Source organism: Pyxicephalus adspersus, chromosome 2 (genome assembly GCF_032062135.1).
Source record: "Pyxicephalus adspersus chromosome 2, UCB_Pads_2.0, whole genome shotgun sequence".
NCBI classification, from domain to species: domain Eukaryota; kingdom Metazoa; phylum Chordata; class Amphibia; order Anura; family Pyxicephalidae; genus Pyxicephalus; species Pyxicephalus adspersus.
This window is the reverse complement of record NC_092859.1, coordinates 125979914-126002393: the sequence shown is the minus strand read 5'-3', so window position 1 is coordinate 126002393 and position 22480 is coordinate 125979914. Positions and strand designations below refer to the sequence as shown.

The 22480-nt window shown below is 36.5% G+C and overlaps 1 protein-coding gene across 1 annotated transcript in view; it reads right to left on the bottom strand.

Annotated features, from left to right (window-relative positions):
* The window catches only part of ALDH1A2 (aldehyde dehydrogenase 1 family member A2), a 31558-nt gene extending 24113 nt beyond the window's left edge, over positions 1-7445 (bottom strand). Inside the window, exon 1 of the mRNA XM_072402326.1 lies at positions 7240-7445. Within this exon, the coding sequence (XP_072258427.1) occupies positions 7240-7356 (117 nt within the window). The 5' untranslated portion in view covers positions 7357-7445. The remainder of the gene's footprint in view (positions 1-7239) is intronic.
* Between the last annotated feature and the right edge of the window lie 15035 nt (positions 7446-22480).

Sequence of the window (22480 nt, the reverse complement as noted above, 5' to 3'; positions counted from 1 at the left end):
GGAGGACAACCGAGTACAGCGGAATATCCTGGTAGGAATAGATAAAGTGAGCAATGCTAGAATAGCAAAATAATCTAACTTTTTCTAAAATTATTAGACTTACAGGACTGTTAGTCAAAAGCCGATTCATGCCCCTGGAACATTTTATACGTCTAAAGCCAACATTGTATCTCATTTTGCTAAGGTTTTCACTTATGAAAGATTCAGATGAGCATTTTTTGCAAGCAGTTTACCTCTAAAAACCACTTGCAAAAAATATTACCATTATATTGAGTGGGTCTATTCTGTATCCTTTATTTGATGGGTAGTAGCAGCATTGCTCCGATTTCGTGGGCAGCAAACTGTGGTAGTTTGCCGTTAACTGCCGCCTTCATAGGCTTGAATTATGCAAGCTTTTTTAGGTGTTTACAAGCAGTATGAGCAAGAGGCTTCAAATTCACAAAAAGTATAAAAAATGAGTCGCTCTTCTAAACTTTTGCAGCTACTTGTACATAAAAGCAGAGTAGCGACAGCCTGTTAGAGCTCCTGGACTTCTAGTGTTAGGCAACCAGGGGCGGCAAAGGCCGCATTAAAACATTGCCAGTATGAACATTCTCAGTAAGAAGAAATCTTTCCAGTGTAATGAAAATATTTTAGACATTTTTCTCTGATAATAATTGTCCCCTCTTCTTTTTTGGTGTCTTCACAAAATTAGGACTTTTTACGCTAAGGATGAATATTTTTTAAATTATTTTTTCTAGAGTTTATAATTAAACCATCTGCTTTAACATTTAGCTTTTACACAAGATCAATGAACACTGCTTATCGTCACATTTGAACACCGGATAAACTTGATTCTCCATGTCTGATGTTGGGAAGACATTTGGTGCATTTTGCATGTGCATTACACAGGATGGGAGGTCAGTACTGTTTGTTTTCCAAGCCACAGGGGGCAACTGTTGAAAAACACCATGGTACACAAATGTTTTAGCATGCTTGAGTTGAAGTCAGATGGATTGTTTAATCAAACTGCTCAGGAGTTGCTCTGGAACAAAACTGCTGAAGTGTAGGGAAAGGCTGAACATGATGGGCATTTGTCTTTCTTTCAGCCTACATAACAATAAAACCAACAGCTGTGATTAATTTCTTATAATTCCAATGATCAGTTCTAGCTCTGCATTGTAGCTTGGGGTAAAATACAGGCAGAAACTGAAAGCGTTATTAAAAATGTTTTCCATTAAAATTCTGATTTTTTTCTACGAAAAGAAGTCTTGTAATCTGGATTTATTAAAAAAAAAACCCACAAGTTTGAGTTCACCAAACAATATAAATTAATTTACATTTATGTTACACATTTAGACTGGGATTACTGGGATCCAAAAATGAACCATGGGCTCAACCTACATGTTTCAAATGCCACTTACACTTTGGAGGCTCAGATTATAATATCATAACTGCACGATTACGTGGTTTAAAGGATGATAAACCCAAATTTGAGGTTAGTTTTGGTAGATCCTGAAAAGTTAAAGCATGTGACATTTTTATATATCTTATTGGAATTTAATTTGTGAGCAGTGCTACTAAGATCAAAGGTTGGGAAGGGAGGAATTCTGTTTTACCAAATACTACTTTTTGTTACTGAAAAGCAGGAGACAGGAAATACATGTATTTTACACCCTTCCATCATACACAGTTTCCAAAGTGCTCTATAAACCTGTATATTAAGCCAAGCATGCACATTTATTTTAAGAATGGAGTGCTGGAGGAATGAGGGCACACTATTCGCATTGCTAATGACAGAATTGCTACCCCTGTCCAGTTTATTGGCCTCAGCCCTACCCCCATCCTGTTTCTCTTCTGCCATTATTATGCAATAGTAAGAATGACATGATCAGATCCCGAATTCAGAGTATGGTATTATTCTTTTACTGGTCACCATGCTTTAAGCTGCTACAGGAGCCAAAGCAGCATCAGCATGGCCCCTTAGACATTTGTTATAAGCCGATGTTACACAGGAAGGCAAATAGGGAATTGCTCCTACATTCTGCTCATTTAAAAAGCACTCCAAACCCATTTTTTCAAACTTGCCTACCCATCTTCTTCTGTCCTTTGAAACTATCACTACATATCTCCCCTCCTATTGTGTGTTAATGCCCCAAGTACTAAATTGTAAGCTCTTAGGGCAGGGTCCTCTCCTCCTCATGTGTCTCTGTCTGTATTTGTCTTTTGCAACCCCTATTTAATGTTCAGCGCTAAATAATATGTTGGTGCTATATAAATCCTGTTTATTAATATTAATATGGACAGGGATATAAAGTTATCACCCCATATTAGGACAAGGACGTTTACGGAATTAATGAAAGATCATCTAAAAATTACCTTTGAAAAGCAGAGTCATGATAAAAAAGGATTAGAAATTTGTGATTGGGTTTACATCAGATTAAGACAACTTGAGTCATCTGCAAAAATCACAGTTCTGTACAATTTCTTATAACACATTTGATTTAAAAAAAAAAAAAAAAACAATGAAACAAAGTCTCATCATTAGAAACCTTTCTGTAGCACACACACATCTTGCAGGATGTCACTGCTGAAGGTCATTAGATCACAAAGCAAAAAGACCAAAACATTATATACTATCAGCACAGTATTATTTGCTATACAATTTTTTAAGTTTGTTGTTTCTGGTGGAAGTATCTAAATTAAGTACAGATTAATTTACATTACGCTAAGCTGCACAAACAAGCTATTTAATTGAAAACATTCTTAAATTCTGGCTTGCTACCAAGATTATATGAAAAAAAGAGAGCCTTTGCTTATTTTGCAGTATATACATTCTTTCATTGATAGATTGTATATTTTAAAGATGTATTCTTATCATAGTTCTTATAGGATACATTCATGAATTCAAATATCACTTTTAGTATCCAACATATTGGTCCTATTTGTGATGGATTGTATTTGCTAAATTAAAATAAAAAAAAATCTAAAATAAGCAGCAAGTTTACATGCTAGCACGTGCCTTGCTGCAACGGGTCCTTGGCTTGACTACCATCAAGGAGGTCATCTGAATTTAGTTTTATATCCTTTCCATGGTTGCTTGACAAAATATGCAGATTAGCTTCCTTTACAGAAAAATTAGCTTGTGTGCTTATGGCTCTAAGTGCACAAAAAAATTATATACCAACTATTATCCAACCTTTTAACTCTTGGAATAGTTTTTAGGTCTCAAGGAACCCCTAATAAAACCAATATTTGAGGGTAAAAAAAAAACGCCTAAATTGTTGATCAGTGTAAAGAATGTCCCCTACAATGGTAACTAGAATAACACATTTATAGACACCTAAAAGCATCATTAGAGTCATGCAGCTGGTGCTTCCAATGGCCGTTGGCCCCAGAAATATGCAAGCATCAACTGGGAGGTCAATCAGCCACAGTCCAAGGATCCCCTTGCAACCTCCATGGAACCCAGGGGTTTCCATGTTTGAGAATAACCATTGGATATGGACAACTTGTAAGCCTCTTTGGGGAAGGCTAGGTTCAGGGTTTTTGAGGAATGGATTAAGTACAAAACAGTTTAAGTATGCAAGCGTACTTGCATACAGTATGGGAGGATTTTTGTGGATTCTTTTGCAATGCACAGTGAATGCCACTTTATACAATAAACAATCAAAAATTGAGGGGGGTAACAATTGAGCCATGTTTAAACATAATAGATAAAGCATGCCACATTAAATACAATATCACTGCACAAGCACAGGGTGCTGATAAAAAGATTTAAAAAAAACAAAAAAACTCTTTTGTTAAATGCACACTGGCCTCCCTGCTGTTTATGTGACAGAATTATGTCCAGTGTTGCAAACACAATGACACATAATTACTGGAGAGTTAAAACCACCATTGTAGCATTAATCACCCAGATGGTAGAAATGGCTATCAGCATGTAAAGGCATGAATAGCTGTATTAATTACGCTACCCCATGCAGCCACATAACATTCTTTTAAAAGTACACCAATAAATATCCATTTGTGAAGGTTAATTTAATGCAGTTATCTTGTACTATATGTGTCGCCAATTTCATCCATTAATCAAGTAGTAAATTCTCCAGAGGGCTAGCTAAAGTCACATGCTGCTATTCGAGGTTCACAGCCTTTACAGTCCCTTAAGACTGGTAAACTAGAGTGGACTAATCTACAAATCATTCCAGTTATATTTTCTTGTTCATGTACTAGTCTACAGTCGTGTATGTAAACATGTTTTATAATGGCCTTTTGTAGATTGGATGACCAGGCATTGCTGTACCGGCCATCTCTTTAGTCTAGTGCCCAATGTGGACCAATATATTATTCTTAACCTTCAAACCATTCAGTTTAACCTTCAAATGATACTTTATAAGTCACATCTGAAGCATTGAGGCTTTCTGCTCATCTGTGTATGAAGCATGGAAGCAGAACATAGTTATCCTTGTTTTTAGTGACCATGGATATATTTATTTTCCATATTCAGATAGTATGGGGTATATTTCTCAAAAAATTGTCCAATATATAAAAAACCCTTTAAATCCTACACTATTCAAGAGCAGCTTTCATATAAACCCTTGCAAACAATCAAAAAATATATTGCTTTTGGTGGAAGCCAGTTAGTAAACTTGGCAGGGTCTAGAGAAAACAGAAAAAGTTGAGGGGAAACATCAAAAACAGAAGCAAAGCCTACAGACGCCTTGTGGTTAATCCAGCTGATTGCCTAAAAAAGTGTAGAAAAGAGAGCCATCCCCTAGCTTATTGAAAAATGTGAAACAATGTTTGTATCAATCATCCAATCACATGCAAAGGCAAAATCCTAAAAAAATCCCCTGTGCATGATTGGTTGTTCATATCAATTATAACGTTGCTTTATTTACTAAACTAAGTGAACATTTTTCTACTTCATTAGTAAATCATCATTGGTGAGGTTTCAGCCAAGAAACCAAATCTGCAGTATTTAACATGCCTCTGTGTATTTACGGTTCAATGCATGTGCTACAAATTCCCCATAAATTATAAACCACAGTACAAGTGTATATTCACAATTACTGTAGAAAATAACAAATACCTGTTTAAAAAAATTCCACTTGGCCTTCAGCCAAAGGTCATCTGCCCATCTTTACATTGTATATTTTATGCCATAAAATTGTACTTATGACAGCATGTGAGTGTGGCAAGTACAGAATAACAGTGGTTGTGTAATTTTTCTAATACACTACAAATTAAACTGGGTCTCTGCCCTCCCCTCTAAATTCCTTTTGTACTAATGAAAATCATTACAATGTAATTCTACCCATTAATTGTAACTTTTAGCACGTTTTCATTGAGAGCTGCACGATTACTAATACCATAAGGAGTATCAATTTAATAAATTGTAACACTATTCAAAAGAGAATAAATGCATTCAATAGACAATGGCAACATAATTATGTTTGTACTGATAGCTTAATATAGAAATTGGTTTTAAATAGTATCACTAATCCATTAATAAGCTAAAAAAATGCAGATCTGTTTAAAGAATAGATAGAATAATTCTAAACCATGCCAGTTTAAATAATGATGCACCTCCAAAATGTATATATAGATTGTTTCATCCCAAATAAATGAGTTCAAGGAGGACCAAAATGTTCACATGTATCATATTAATTTTAAATCTTTACCTACGGTCTATTGAAATATTCCTGCTTTTTTTAAAAGAAATTCATTTTAAATAAATCTAAATATTAGAATATATTACATGATGTTCATACTAATTTAACACTAGAATTGTTAACTATTTTTAAAATGTGTGCTACTGAACATTTTTATTAATGCCAAAGAGCAGAAATATTGTAACCACCAATACCAAATCTGTTTTTTATATTGATCTTTGTTAATTTAAAAGATAAATATTAGTTAATATCAGTTACTCCCCTTAACATGTGATTATTAGGCTTCACAACAAAATAATTGCATACATCTGAACAATTAATCCTGAGGATTCCCATAATATACAATGCAGTCATTACAAATCCCAACAACTGTTACTTATTTGCAATACAAACGTTGCATCTGTATATTTTAGCACAATTCTACATTAAATGCCGTTTTCCACTTTTATTGCAATAAATAAATGTGTGATCTGGATGTCCTATTTTGGCAGATCTATAGTTACAGGGTCAGTGTAACCTGGGATTTGTGTTTAAACATCCTCTGATCCCCATGCACAGATATGGATTAAATCAGGTCACTTTCTCAGGACCTTCTGAGTTGTCTAATAAAAATCTGGCAGCAGGTTAAATGTGTCATCTTTAGCTTTTAATAAATCCCACCTTTAATTGATAAAAAACAGAAGTGCCCATGAAATTTAAGAGATTTAGATGTTCCTTAATTTACTTTCTGCTCAGTGCGGAATGAAGATAGTAAAAGCAATATTGCATTAGTACTTATTAAACTTATTAATGATCGCATATTTATACAAAGAATTAGAAGTCTAAACGATAAAATCCAGTGGGATTTAGTAATTCTTAAATGGGATCATATAAAAATACTATGCGATAAGAGATCACAGGACAGATCTTGAATAGAGATTGAAGAGATTGAATACAGATTTCACTCATGGACAACCTGCACACATTTCAGATCTTTTTATACAGATTGTAAAGGCAGATCGATCCTCTACTAATGCGTGGCAAATTTATTACCACTATAATAGAATTGCTACCACTTAAATAAATAGAATATATCTTGCAGGTTTGCATACATATCAGCTATTATGGGGAGTTACTAAAAACAAATATACTGCTCACAAAGTTCATTTTAAATTCCCAATCATATGAAAAAAAAAGTTTCTTCACACATGATTGCTTGTTAAAAGTGAACACTTAAAAATGCATTTTAATAACTCCTAGAAATGGTACACTGCTACAATCCTCATAAAGGTTTACATACCAGGACCATTGACTTGTTACTTAGATTACAAAGTAACTATTAGAACAAAGAATAAATATAAAAGTGCCAGTAAAAGTTGTGTCTTTTGATGGGAGATCTGTGTGCAGAGTTAGGGGATGAAGTCCCTGATCTTCCCAATGTTGGCACAGTATAGAGAAGCTGGAGGGAAATGTGAATTCCTGCCTGGGATAATGGGAATGTGGATCAGATTTCAGTGTTACAGCGCAGCCTGATCTCTTCCATTAGGACTGATGGAGTGTGCAGGAGCAGATCCAGGCTGCTCAGCCCCAGCACAAGGCTTCTTACCTTGGTATGCTTAACCTCCAGGTTTGGGGTGGGTGAGGGCAGAAGATGCAAAGAGGCCATCAGGGCAGCAGGGTCAGTCTTCACTTCTCCAGGCATCTCTATCTTACTGGAAGTCATAGCTGGATGCTGTAATGTTCCTCCTAACTAAACCTTCTCTGGCTCTTTTGCAGCTGACCTAATATTTGTTTGTAGTGGGAAAAGATGAGTGTTCTGGATATTAGCTCTCTTCCTCTGTATATAGGCAGGTGTCAAGCTGGCTCTCTTCTTATTGGACATAGTAGGAGAAGCAGGGGGGGCTAGTTCATCCTATGATGATATAATTACAAACCTCTATTTACATAAGCCTATTCAGTCCCCTTGGCCAGTCAATAGGACTTCCCTTCCTTTTAACACATTCAATGCTGTTGAGTGTGATTAGGGTTCTCCTAACACCTCCACTTAGAGTGATGAAGCTCTCCTTGGCTTGCACATTGCTCCATCCAGGCATGGCAGGGGATTACCTGGCAATAATTAAAAACGAATTAGCACCTCAGTGCTGTGTTCACTTCATCGGAAAATAACCAAAAGGGTTTAGACAATGAAAGGGTGTTACACACCTATTGCCCATTACAGACTCAGAACCTAATTAGATACAATCTGTAAATCAGGACCTGGATCCTCTGCAATGCATGGCTGTGAACAAGTGATTCCATTTGTGTTCCTAATCCCTGATGATCACTCTTTATTCTACTTATGAAACTTCTCCAGCATTGCCTTTACCTCTGCACACTTTGGACTGGCAGGTTACAAGCTGTGTGATGTGTAGTAAGTACAAGCTGTACAGTAGGAAGTGTTGAACTTGTGTTTGAGGGTGTCATTTTTAGGTCTGCTCCATTGTACTCCCATTCTTCTAGTTTTTATAGATAGTTTGCAATCATAAAATGTAAGCAGTATGTACTGTGTATGATGATTATATAGATAATACATGAAAGGTTCACATATGCAGTATATTTGATTATTATATATTAAGAAAACAATGTACAGATATGCAGTATATTTAATGATTACAGAAGAAATAAAAAAAAGATGTAGCTGTGCTTTATTTTGCTGGTTATATATGAAATAAAAATATATTAATATATAGGAAATATATAATCTATAAATAAAAGGTGCAGATATATATGACTGTATATGAAATATATGAATATATTTATGGGTATACCAATTTACAACTCCATAAAATAAGGTGCTATAGTAATAAAGTGTAACATTATGGAAACATTTTAGACCACCTGCACCATGGTGATTTGCAATAGAAGAAACAAATCTTAATAAACTGAATATTCACTATATATATATATATATATATATATATATATTGTATACATTTTTAACTGCACATGATTCTATAACTGCAGCAAATAATCCTACAATTTATTGCATGACAGTTCAGCTCAAGTGATCTTAGAATCTTTGAAGTATTGGAAAACATTGTCTTGCTCAATAATATATATAAAACAGTATTTCTGAAAAAGAAAGCAAGAGAAATTTAAGTTGCATGTACTTTTTTTGAAATAACAGTCAATAAAACAAAATCAATTGTCTATCAGCGTCGGCACTATATACATGCAAGTAAAATAAATCAATGAATGTGCACAAATGGAAATTGCATTCAAGTACAAAGTGATCTTCATATACTGAATGATCTCTGGGAATTGTTGCAGCACTGGTAAATCTGATTTGTAATAGGAATACAGAAGGGGTTTCATGTAAATAAAGTTTTGCCCTAGGTTTGTGTGTACTTACATGTTTTCTTGAATGATATAAGTTGTAATGTGATGTTATTTGTGCACAGACAATAGAATTAGGCTTTTGTTCAGTTCAGCTACCACATGGTTTGTTTACAGAGTGACCAAATGGGCGATAGTTGGACAATTACCATTATCATGCAGGCCAAGGCTTGAATGAATTAGGAAAAGATCAGCAATGGATTCTCTCTGCTACAACGAATTTAGAAATAACACCCATTCCCTCCTTTGAAATGGTGCATATCTCAATTGAAGACCTCCCTAGCTTGCTACTGGGGCTGATTTTTAAAAGTTGCATCCAAAAGAAATGAACATGTTTGTCATACTGACCAACCAGATTTCATCTAAAATTATTTTTAGTGGTATTTAGGGAACAAGATATATACTGATATGTTGCTGTGAGAAACAACTCAATTCATCATGAATTTGCTGTTAACATTTGAAATAAATCTGAACCCTTATCAAATAGAAATTTAGCTTGTTACATATAAAAAAAAAATCGCCATTTTTGCACAAAATATTGTTTTTTTTATATCTTGTTCTTGCTGATCTTATCCAACCTGTTTTTACTGCTTCCTCTACACAGCCATTCGCTCAAATGTCCACTGCACATCATTGCTCTAGACCAGCGGGGCCCAACTTTTTTCATCCGGGGGTCAAAGGTTGGGCACCCCTGCTCCAGACGAACTATTTGTGTTGGCACAGCCACTTGTACTCTTCACTAATCTTGGAGCACAACCAACAGACAGTTGTCACCCATAATAGGAAGATGTTAAACATAATATCAGGACCACCAGGGATTATTTTAATTATAGTAAAACATTTAAAATGATTGAACATAGCTCTTAAAAAATAAGGATACCATAATAAATCTTATATGATATGTTGGTAAGCAGGTTTAGAGTTACTAACATAGAATAAAATGTATATTGCAAATAAATAGGGGGGGGGGGGGTTAATCAATTAATAATCCATTTTTGCTGCCCAGAGCTATTTTGCCTGTCTGAGAGATGGTGGATTCAATATTGTAGGAAGGAATCCACATATAAAAGGAATTCCTGCACCAAGCTTTGAAATCTTCACTTCAATTGAACTATTTATCTTCAAGGCATATATGGTGTGTCAGATATATGGTATTGAATTACTTAGAAAGCTTTTAAATGGGAGCTAAAGCTAAAAAATGTGAGTAGGCAAGTTCTCATAGGCAGGCTATGTCACTTCTGAAAAAAAAAGAAGCTTACCTACTTGAAATCCTTTTTATATTGTACACCGAGCTGCACATTCACAGATCACTGTACAATGTTGGCATAGCTGTCTTGCAGGAATAAATGAACTCCTGTGCACATGTGTGGAAGTGATAATGTTCTGGACTGGTCACAGACCCAAAAGAAGACAGGGTGAGAATGCCAGGGGAGGTAAGTTTATTTAAATAATTACAAACAGGCAGGTAAGTTGTCTTATGGCAGTAGAGACATAGTATTCCCCTTCTGCAATAAAGAACCTGTTCTTGTAATGATTGGCATCTGATTTAGTTATCAGTGGTTTAGATACCAATTGGAGGACCTGGGATAATCAGGAACTGTAGGTGTCAGGATGTGTCCCTATTCCTGCCTGCATGGACATAAATGTGAATGCTCTGACTTGGTGACTACTAGTGCCTTTTTATATAGCACTCAAAAAAGTGCATTCAGGCAGTAGGCTTAACATCCAGGAATAGTTCAAACACTGAAAACTAAATAAAATAATAAGATAGTATGAGATATATATGAGGGAAGATGACCTTGCATCAGCATCAGTACCCGAACCTGACCTGACATCAGCCTCTCGCAGTCTCTGTACAGCAGGGCTAGAATGTGAGAGGAAGAAGCAGTACACAAGGCCAATACATGTAGGTGCTGAAAAAAAGCATACAGATACGAAGAGAAAGCAAAAAGACTGAAATTAGCTCATAACTGTTCTTTTAGGGACCAGTCAAAAGTTGGGGCAGTTCCATGACAAACTGGACTCGGGTACAATAAGGTGTATGCTGCAGAGTGAAACAAAATTATGTTTTAATAGTAATTCAAATGTTTAATTTAGTACAGGTGGCCTATAGTCTATCATAAAGCGATGTACCAGTAAAATATGCACTCTGTTAGACTGGGTTGTTATATCTCTAAAGGGATTCCAGTAGTGGAACACATTGGGCCTAATTTATTAAGGCTCTCCAGGGCTGGAGAGGTTAGACTTTCATCAGTGAAGCTGGGTGATCCATTGTGTCAATCCAGCTCGAAATCAAGGTAATCTGTATTCCAAACATATGAAGGCTGCCAATGCTGACTTCTTTTGCTGAAATGGTGGTAGGGATGGTCATTCCTGGGCAGCTCCAGGTGGTTTGCACCTTGCCAGCCCTATGCACCAGTTCCTAATGAACCGTCATTTCAACATTTCATAGGGGGCAGTACTGAACCATTCACCAAAAGGCTCCTTTGTTCCCTTTTGTTAGTCGATAGTGAGAAACTACAATTAGCTATTCGTGGGTTTGAAGAAAAGTGACCACACTGCAACCTCGCCACTGATGTGAACGGTCACTTGAATTATTTAAAAAATAAAGACAACCAAATTTTAACAAAAATTATAAGAATGTAATCTCACAAAACGATAACTATGAACTTTGCTAGTTGCCTTATTGAAAAAAAAACGAATATAAGAGTTTTGCAGGACATTTCATTGAACAACTTTTTAGTTTAGTTTAGTTCATCCAGTTGAAAATTGTGATGTCTGCTGGTAGCAGAGTGTTATTAGCCATGAATCAAAGGAGAAAGGTTGGACTAAATTCTCTACTGTCTCCCAGGAGGAAAGATAAGCCTGCTTGAATTTTTAGAAAGTTATTTCCACACAATATCAAAGATCAGTACTTCAATGTTCATAGACCTAGATGCACACATTGCTAAACTGAAATGCATTTGAAGTATCTTTGTCAGTATTAATGCCCAATGTCATTGGGCATACTCACTATCTACAATTAACTACAGTTATCAATTTTCAGTGAATTTTTCCAGCATGAAACTGCCTCTATTTTAATTCTCTTCAATAGGCATGATATGTACTATGCAAGTTTTATGCCCAGTCTCTGATGCACAAAAGGGCAATATATGGCCAACAGCAAGGAGTCTTTTAAGGAACACAAGGCACAAGCCCTAGGTTTGGACTTTAATTTGGAATTGGTAGAGGATACAAAACAAAAAGTAAAACATTTCTAAGGATTCTGAGATTGGTTTGATATAAGAAAATGTCTTTTATAATAATTCCTTGTGTTAACATAAAACTGTAATTCAACACAGAGCTTTGCATAAAATATTGGATTCCTCATTTACAGCCTGATATATCTTTATCTACAATGTTCAGCACAGCCACATTCAGCTCAGTGCCATATTTGGATAGCAAAACCAATGAAAAGGCTGTATTCTGCTGGGGGCTCCATTAATACTATTACAACATAATTATAATTAATTAACAATAGATTCTACTGGTTTTCTACCACAAGGAATCTTGGGTCAAAGAATTGTAAAATGATGTAAGAAAACATTACAATTGCCTTCAGGGCATTCCTTGAGCCATTGTTCCTTAGTATTACTATGAAGTTAAAGTGGCAGCACCAGAGTGGTTTTTATTTACCTGTATGGAAAAAGAGAAAAGGCATGTAATGAAATATTTATTGTAAATATCCTCATGTATAAATATATATATATATACAGTTAGGTCCATAAATATTTGGATGGAGACAACTTTTTTTCTAATTTTGGTTCTGTACATTGAATGCTGCTCTAAACCAACAAAACATGTCGGTGGTTTACTCACGGTTTACGTCTGTTTCGTTGCTGCATGTCCTAGTATTAAAAATGTTGAGGTTGACCAGAGCTGCTACAGAAATGATTATTATCTTTAGGTTGTAAAGCACCAACATATTATCCAATACTGTACATTTATTGGGACTGATGATGACATATTTGTATTTATAACAAGTATAATTTATGACACAGTAAAATGTCCACGTGATCATCCTTTCGGATATGAATGCAAAGAAAGAATAACATTGAACTTGGTTATCATTACACCATTTCAGGGTTGGTAAGGTAAAACACCTACTGTATTTGCCTTTGACATATTTGGATATTTTCTAGGACTGAATCCTTTAAATTGTGGTGATAAATACTTTGTAAAGTTTGCTGTGGACAAAACAAATGGGTGAGAATGCTACCTTGGAACTGCACATACTGCTGGTTCCAGTATCAAGTACTCATGTGTTGGATAGCTGAATATGAAAATCATGGACACATCATTTAAGCCAGTAGTGATGAATAAAGGTTGGGTGGAAAACTAATTAGTACTTTGCTACCAAGGAATTATGTGCAATATATAAGTCTAAGAAGTCATGCAAGTTTGTTTGGTATCTGTAACCTTTGTTGAATTTGCATTTAGACTCACTGATTAATTTTTGGGTGTGTTTTAGGCTTTCAGCCATGACTAGGCTATCATTTATACTTCATTTACACTGTTAGATTTTTTAAAGTAGTTAAATTGAATGCTGTTTGTAATATTAAATTATTGATTTTTGGCCTCTAGCTCCCTCATATTTCTCCTTTTAAATTCTGTAGTACATGTGGTACGCAGCTTTTGTAATACTTAGTCTCTTGCTTATCACTGGTGGACATACTACCAGAATGGCCCACATTTGTGTGTGTGTGTGACCCAGCCAGGGCTGCATTGATAAAAAAAAATGGGCCCCAGCGGCCAACCCCTTGTAAGGTTCCATCTATGTCAAAGAACACAAGAGGAAGCAAGTAGTGGAGACTTTCTTTACCAGCTAAAGTTGTCACAGCTGTCACATTGGGTACTACATTATGGGAGATCTGGATGGGGTTGACCCAAGCAGCTGCAGAGGGTAGCCATTTTTATGGTGCTTTGTATCGAATCTTCATTGCACCATCATGTGTTGCATTACCTATCCTGGGTTCCTCATCCCCTTTCTTATTCCACTTGGCCCCATTCGGTTTTCCCTGCTATATGTGTTCTTTTCCACACTCCCTACGCCATGGTGTACATTTGTAGGACTTGAAAGCTCAAGTGTTAAACAAAATAATTTATTGTTTCCCATTTGATGCCAATACCTGTGGCAGCTGCTCAGTGTGTCATATGGAAAAGGCTCTTGAGGACGATGGAGGAATGGAGGAGGAGCCTGCAGGAGGAGCAAGCAAATAAAGTAAGAAAACTTGCTAAATGAAGCTTTAAAGCAGGTTGTGATGTTACATTTTCACAGACAGCCTCAGAGCTGTCTTGATGGGGCTTTGGAAAATATTTTTTCTTGTACAAAAGTATTTATGGGTTGCTAAAACAGAGTTACAACATTTTACTAGAAAAGTTTCTGAGCTCCTTTATCTGTCTTGTACAAATAATTCATCCTCCCCATTCCTAATCTGCATATACATATCCCTATTCATTGTTCAATAAAAAATGTCCAACATGTCTGTCTGTATTCACCCTCCCCCCAGCAACTCTCTTTCTCTGAATTCTCCCAGCTTTTTCTGCCTCTACATTCCAAAGATGGAAGCAGTAGACCGAGGTTTCTGGTTGTCCTGATTTAGCATTGTGTCTTCCGCTTCTTCTGGCTAGGTCGTTCAGGTTGCACTCACCGCTCACCATTTTAGTGATCTCCTCAAAGGGTGCCAAAAAGGTGTTCGCATCCTTGACAATAATACACTATTGGGGTAAAACCCTACAAACTACCCATCTTTGTGCCATACTCACAAAGGTACTGTGTAATTGGTTCCTGCTGTAGCCTCTGCAGTATTTTCAGGGTAGTAAGCTAGTAGGCTGCAAGGGTTGCATATTTTTTGACAGCCACCTGGTGTTAGCTCGGCATTTCTGCTAGATAAACTATGGTCAAGTAAAAAAGCTGAAAGGCATAAAAAAAGCTTTACTTGGAATCTAAAGTATTTTAAGAGAAAGTGCTGCACATGTGTGACGTTCTTTAGATCAGTGGTCCCCAACCTTTTTACAGCTCACGGACCACTAAATGCATGGACTCCGGCCCACGCATGTGCGGGGATCTGTGTGTCACTCAAAGGGGTAGAAACTTCCCCCAGAGTGATGTCATGATGCCAGAACCCACCCATTCTCCCATCACAGGGATACCCGCCCATCGCCCTGAGCCTGCCATGACGGGAGACATGGTTCGCGGCTCTGGACGGTGCGTCCCCCCCAGTGGGGTCTTTTTCCTGACCCAGTTGGGAGGTGGACTGGCCCGAGATGTGGCCCACCTGTCAGACAGCCATTAATCGTGGACCGGGAGATGGGGAGCCCTGCTTTAGATGAAGGGTGAACAGCAGTTTGTGCCTTTATCACACATAGCCTTTTCTGTTTTCAGCTGGCCTGATCAACAGTGCAGTTCATTTTGAAAAATACAATTCACTACTATAGTGGGAATAGACCCTGAGTGATACCATAGATGTTCCGAATGTTTGCACAACCTATCCTAGTCCTTTACCTATACTACACATCTCTTCGGGGATATAAATGGGATTTAAAGATTTAACAAAAAGCTCACCCTTAGGATGAAATGTTGTGTTATTCGTGCACAGCATTGCATTAAACCCAGGAGCCTGCTTACCTTGGTAACATCTTTCTGTGCTCTGCATGGCCTCCGCTGGGAGGATATTCAAACAATTTCTTATTCAAGTTCATATTTTTATCAACACCTTCTTAGTTAAGAGAGGAAAGTGGTGATCCAGAGAAAGCTGCTACTAGCTTATTTTGGTATTCTCTCAACTTGATATACTTCATCTATTATACCAATTTACAATATTTGGTGATTCTACTATATGAATGACTTTTTTTCACAGAAAGCAAACATGTTTTTACCTATTTTCCTGTTACATGTTTCTTCCTTGCAACATTTGAGAGTAGTTTGGCCACACACAATTATTAAGCACAATTTCCCACTCTACTTTAACTATTGCTATATTGAAGCTGATATAATAAAAACAGCCATGGAGATGCAATGTACCAAAGACACTGACCTAGTTAGTTGGGTTGGTACATCACGGAGAGCAATGTTTTCTACAAAACCTATTATGTCTGGTGGGAAGGTGTTGGATGTTAGGAAATACATATTTGGTAATGTTGTAAATGTATGGACCTAAAAATATATGCAATGGTTTACTTTATTTTGTAATAGGGTGTGATCATTATAATGTAATGCTAGCCAATAATTATTTCCCAACTAAAAAAGCAAGGAGTAGACAATCATAAAAATATTGACATAAAAATTATTCAAAACTCAAACAATCTTCTTTTGAAGCTGTTATGTTTTTATGTGTTATGTTTATAGTAGATTTTACATAGGTAACTGTGATTCAATTTGCCAATTGTTCACACTGGTAACATTGTTGGTAATGACCAAATGCCAAGAATGCCTTTCCCTCATGATGGAAATTATGGAAATGAAAGTTCATCAAATCTTCTTTTGGAACAGATGAAATGGTTAACTGCTTTTGGCCAGCATAATTGGTTCTATTTATTTTGGAGATTTAGGCTAACAGTTCAAAAGTAAGTGAGTGTGACATCTCATATAGTAAAGGGTATTTAAATATCTTCACTGGTATTTAAAAAGTGTCCTAAAAGTCTATCAGCTCTGTGTAATGGGACAACAAGTGTGCAGTCTCAAAACAATTAGAGACATGATATTATCTGAACTGAACAGAAAGCAAGAATTGCTCACAGGAGTTTATAATCTAATTAGGGTCCTGCTATCCAACTACAATCTACGGGGATGATGGTCCTCCCATTGTTTTGGATTAAACAGACAATAATAAAATAAAGGCTTGTTCTATAACCATATTGCCATGTCTGCCCCATAATCTACATTTAAAGTATTACTTGAGGTCTACACATGATCAGACTGGATTCACAGAACATTTTAATGCCTTACAAGAACATTGAATCTGCCAACATGAACATAGGGATTTACAGTTATAAACCATGATGGTTGTTTTATAACTGTTTATGCTCATAGAGAGATGCATTTGAGGACACATGAAAGAAGAAAAATGAATGTTATGAAATCTATCCTTGGACTAGATTTTTAACAAGTAATTAGAAGTTGACGAAAATTGCTTTGAATGGAAAACGGGATAGGTAAAACATGAGAAATGTTTATTACTAGATCTGTGCTTGTGCAATACGACGGCTGATTTGGATGTAATGTTGGCCACTGGGGTATGAAAGAATATTTTTCAAGGCTCTTTCCAGAGATTTTAAGATGTCTTGTCATTTGGTTTAAAGCTGCATTTCCTAACCAGGAATCTGTGGAACCCTTCAGAAATGCTTCAAGGGGTTCCTTGAACAGTGCTAGAATATTCTCCCTGCATAGGAAGTATGAAGTTAACTTTCCAATGTGAATAACATCCCTTTCTAGACAATTGGCTTGGGAACATGTCTCCCTGTTGGAAGATTCCTCCCTTATTCCAGATCTGTTGGCAAATCAAGATTTTAGATTTACCCTCACTTTCATTCCCAATTTTTCCCTCAAGAGGAACTAAACTGAAAAGTGCCTGAAAAAACAAAATCCACTTACCTTCAAATCCACAGGGCAGTCCCATCCATCCAGAGGTGTCTTGCATCGGGTCCCATGTTGTCCCGGCATCTGTCCCCAAGCTGGTGCTCCGGGTGCTGCCAACTTCTTCTCTTCTTCCTGATACTTCTTCCTCTGTCATCCAACCCTGGCGCGAGACCCAGTGACATACGTTGGAAAAAAAACTTGCCCATCTCACTGCGCATGCATGAGATCTGCAAATTGTCGTCTTTGCACGAAAAGGCATGGCCAAGATGCAAGAGCACCCAAGAGCCGGATGTTGTGACGTAGGTATCCCGGGAGGCTTTGCGCCCCCGTTCATTCTCGATTGCCTAGAATTTTTTCTACCCTTTTATGTAAAGTGAAATTTCTGAGTTTAGGTACGCTTTAATGGGTGACAAAGAAAGCAAAACAAATCTGGCTGTTTTATTCTAATTCAATCTGACTAAAACTGTTTTGGCTTTAGTTAAACTAATAGTTAAATTGATTTTTTATTCAGAAGGGGCATCACTGAAAATCATGTGGAAGAATACTGTGAGTAGAATGTTTTTGCTAAAGTTGCCACATTGGTAATTATCCCTCCACCTCTGTCCCTACTACTCTCACTACTTGGTAATCCTTCTTTTCAACCTGGCCTTATGAATCCTGGATAAAACTATTTAGTAGAGCAGTGTGCTTCATATGCCTCCTCCCTCCTGTATAGAACCTCTTGGCCCTGAATTCTGGAGATAAAGGATGAATCTGTTTTTGCAGCTTTGAGCTTCTGGCCCATTTTCTGTAATTACTTCTGCTTCCAGATCAATTTAGCCGTCTTTTAACTATTTTTGAGCGACTTTGTTCGGACTGAGGCCCTGTGCGTCAGGGGATATCTCTGTCATATGTGGTTTTGATCTCCCCAGACCCTAATTCTCATGATCAGACTTCCACGTTTTTTCTCCTAGTTCACAAATTCTCTTTTAGTACCTCTTACCAGGAGCTGGGCCACAAAATCCTCACTTGGTGGAATAGGAACCTGAAGCTCCTGCACATCTTCTCTTAAGGGTATACAAGATATTTTAAAGTAACAAAGGGTTGGGCACCCTCCTCCACATATTTTGGGACTGTCCCAAAAAAAAAAAAAAACCTTTTGGTCTCAAGTTTATTGTAATGCATAAAAACTTAGGGATCATGAAATTCCTTTTGAACTGGTATTCTCCCTGTTACATATTGTCAACTTCTCTGGTACTGCTTATAGTGGATCCCTGTTTGCTCGTCTGGTTAACACCGCTATGGAGTGTTTCCTGGCTCCTGGGCGTCAGTCGTAGACCCCTACTATGGCTCTGTGGTTTTCCAAAATGAATGTGTTAATATTGATAGAAGAATTGACTGCTAATCTTAGAGGTACTGGGGAAAAATGTGGGTAATAGGTGGTTCTGCTGGGTGACTTTTCGATCCTCTGCAGAGTACTGGTCTCTGGTATCCAGTGATGAAATCTAACCCTGTTGACTTACAGATAATGTGGAACATTTATATATCTGTTTGCTGGTATCCCTCCCTTGGGTGTTTTTTTTTTCTTTACCCATTATTCTTTCCTGGTATTCCCTGCTCTTTAATATGCCATTTATAAAATTCTCTTGTGACCACCAATGTTTATAATATATATATATATATATATATATATATATTATATCTTATCCCCATAATACTGTTGATATTTTGTTTACTTTATTTTGTGCCACTATTTTATTTTGACTTATTGTGCTTCACTTTCTTTAAATTCTCAAAAAAAATTACATCTTTCAAAAAAACCCACTGGCCCACTGGCTTCCTAAGTTCTGTTTGGTAGAAGAAATACTGTCCACAGCTTGCACTACCAGGAGCTAATAAGCGGAAAAGCTGTATTTAAGTTGAACGGAGCATTTACAAATATCCTCTGTGTTACAAACCAGGAGATCCTAATTCACAGTATGCCAGTGGGAATCATTTGTATAAATCTATGTACTATTACTAATAAGAAAACACAGATGTTTATGAAATTGTGACCTCTTTTCTTTAAACAAAACAATACTGTAGTCCTGCTTGGTTCCTGATGGTCCCATCAAAGATCCGGACAGGAAAACCCCAGGCTAATGTTAGATATGCAATCTTTGGTTGATGTTATTTTTTTATCAATATTGCAATATTACAGGTAGAATGCAAAAGAATTCTTTAGTTGTGGCTATTTTATACATAGAATGTGTCGCACCCCTAGACCTGTGGCTCCTATCCTGTAAATGATTTTTACCCCCCAAGTGGAGCAATCTGTGTCAGCGGATGAAAGGCATGGTAACTTGTGCCAAAAACTAAAAAACGAATAAAAAAGAGTGATTAGGAGATAGATAAAAGGATTAGATCACTGATTACATATTTGAATTTTGTGATTGTGTATCTTAATTTCCCTTTAAAAGGAGGTATAAAAAATTGTGTCTCTCTTTTACCACGATAGTCATGCTATTGCATTCAGTAGTCTATAAACCTGAATCTGTGTAATCTTCTTAAACCTCTTATGTGAAGAGGATTTCATTATTTCTTTATTTATTTTGTACAGCTTGGCTTTACTTCCCAAGAGTGGCTAAAGAAAACAAAAATGGCAAAACTTCCCTTCTCTCCAAACTTTCCAGACAATGGAAGGCTTAATAAACACAGAGTTGTGATTAGAGGGCTGAGAGGCTGTAATTTGTAAATCAGTATTTTACCAGATCCTAATCTTGGCACATTATCTGCACTGTCTTTATTCTCAGCAGGCCTGATTACCAAAATGACTTGATTGCTCGCAACACCTTACATCAAAGAAGCCAAACCATGTATGTGACAGTGATTGATTTAATCAAAACACAACAAGATAAATTGAATTATTTTATGTGACCATTCTGTTGAACACCTCCAATTCCATACAACAGATGGTAATGTGGAATTGTTGAGTTGGGGTGCCCTCTTCTGGCCAGAGATTAGACTTTACACTTACAAACTAATGGAAAGAGAAGGAAAAACTTTTATGTGGAGTTAGTAAGGAACACATTATTCACCTTTGGTCACCTTTCTGAAATTGTGTGGTTCTGCCTGTGTTAGGCATGTGGATCAAAGATTTGTAATTTGCTTTTCCCCCTCATATAAAGAATAGCTATATCCAACACTTTTTATTTTATGTTTTCTCTATGCTATGGATAGATTAAGAAAAAATGTGCTCTCAGCAGACCGCACAGATATGCAGCAGATTCCCTCAGGACTGATCGTCTTTCTGAAAAGAAGAAAGTTATGAAGATATTTTTGAGACATAGGCCCTAATTTATTAAAGTTCTCCAAGGCTGGAGAGAATACACTTTCATCAGTGAAGCTGGGTGATCCAACAAACCTGGAACAGATCTGGCCCAGGACTGAAAACATTTGCTAACAAATAGCTTGATTTTAGGAATCCATTCCAGGTTTGCTCAATTACTCAGCTTCACTAATGAAAGTGTATTCTCTCCAGCCTTGGAGAACTTTAATAAATCAGGGCCATAGAATGCAAGATATAAAAAGTTTGAAGATGAATAGCACAGTAGCTCAGAGGTAAGTCCTCTGGCCTAGCAGTGCTAAGTCCCAGGTTTTAATCTTGGCGAGAATACTATCTGCATGGAGTTTGCAGGCTCTCCCCGTGTTTGTGTAGGTTTCCCTTGGCTACTCCGGTTGCCTCCCACATCCCATAAACATGCAGTTAGGTTAATTGGCTTACCCCCAAAATTGACATTAGACTGTATTAAAGACATATGACTATGCCAGGGACATTAGATTGTGAGCGCCTCTGAGGGACAGTTAGTGACATGACTATGGACTTTGTACTGCACTGCATAATATGATGGTGCTATTTAAATACTGTATAAAATAACATTACTCCTCTAAAGTTCAATGATTACAATAATTAATTTCAAAAGATCTATGTCATCCTTTTTATACATATGGACATTTTGTCTTGATAAATATTTAGCTTAAAAGGACTGATCAATATTGTTTTTGTGATATCCCTTGCCTCCTGAGAAAGCAATGCTTGCGAAACGCGTAGAGAGATGTTAACATCTATATTGATATAATCTATGGAAAAATTTTCAACTGATATCCCACGTATGCCTTTTAATGAATATTAAATTATTTTGTAATTGATGTTGTGTAAGAATAATTACTTTTGGTGCCTTTAAAGTCCAAAAAATCTGGAAAATAAACATTGTAGAGACTTTAACTATATATGTGATGCCTGAATTTTATAGTTACCCCCCAAATTGATAAGTTTTTTTGTAGAATAAGAATAGTTAGAACCTTTGCCAGGTTTTACTGGGCTCCAATACAGAGATTTGTTTTCCCTGTAATTGCAACAAACTTTTACCGGATAAGAAGTTGTGGGATAATCTGCAAAAGGGAAATAGACAACAGATTGACATTCTAACATTCCTCTACTTATCTTAATAAACCTAAACATTGTCATTTTTAGGTCTGCCAGTTTTACAGTCACATACTCTGATATTAGCTTACATACAAAATTAGGAAAACTGGGTTGCTATATACCAGTCATGTTATAAGCTATTACCATGTCAAAAAGCCTATGTTTGCTGTCATTCATGAGTTCGGTATTATCTGTGCTATGATATGCTGAATTTCCATATAAAAAAACTGTAAATACAGCTATGCACCACACAAATCAAACAGACAAAGCAGTTTAGAAGAATGCATTTAGATGAATTGTTGCACAAATCTAGGACAATGCATAACAAAAGAAACACATAACAATTCTTTTTTTGAAACTACTATAAATTCATTAAAAAGCTAAAGAAATGTTATCTGAATCTTCTTAGTC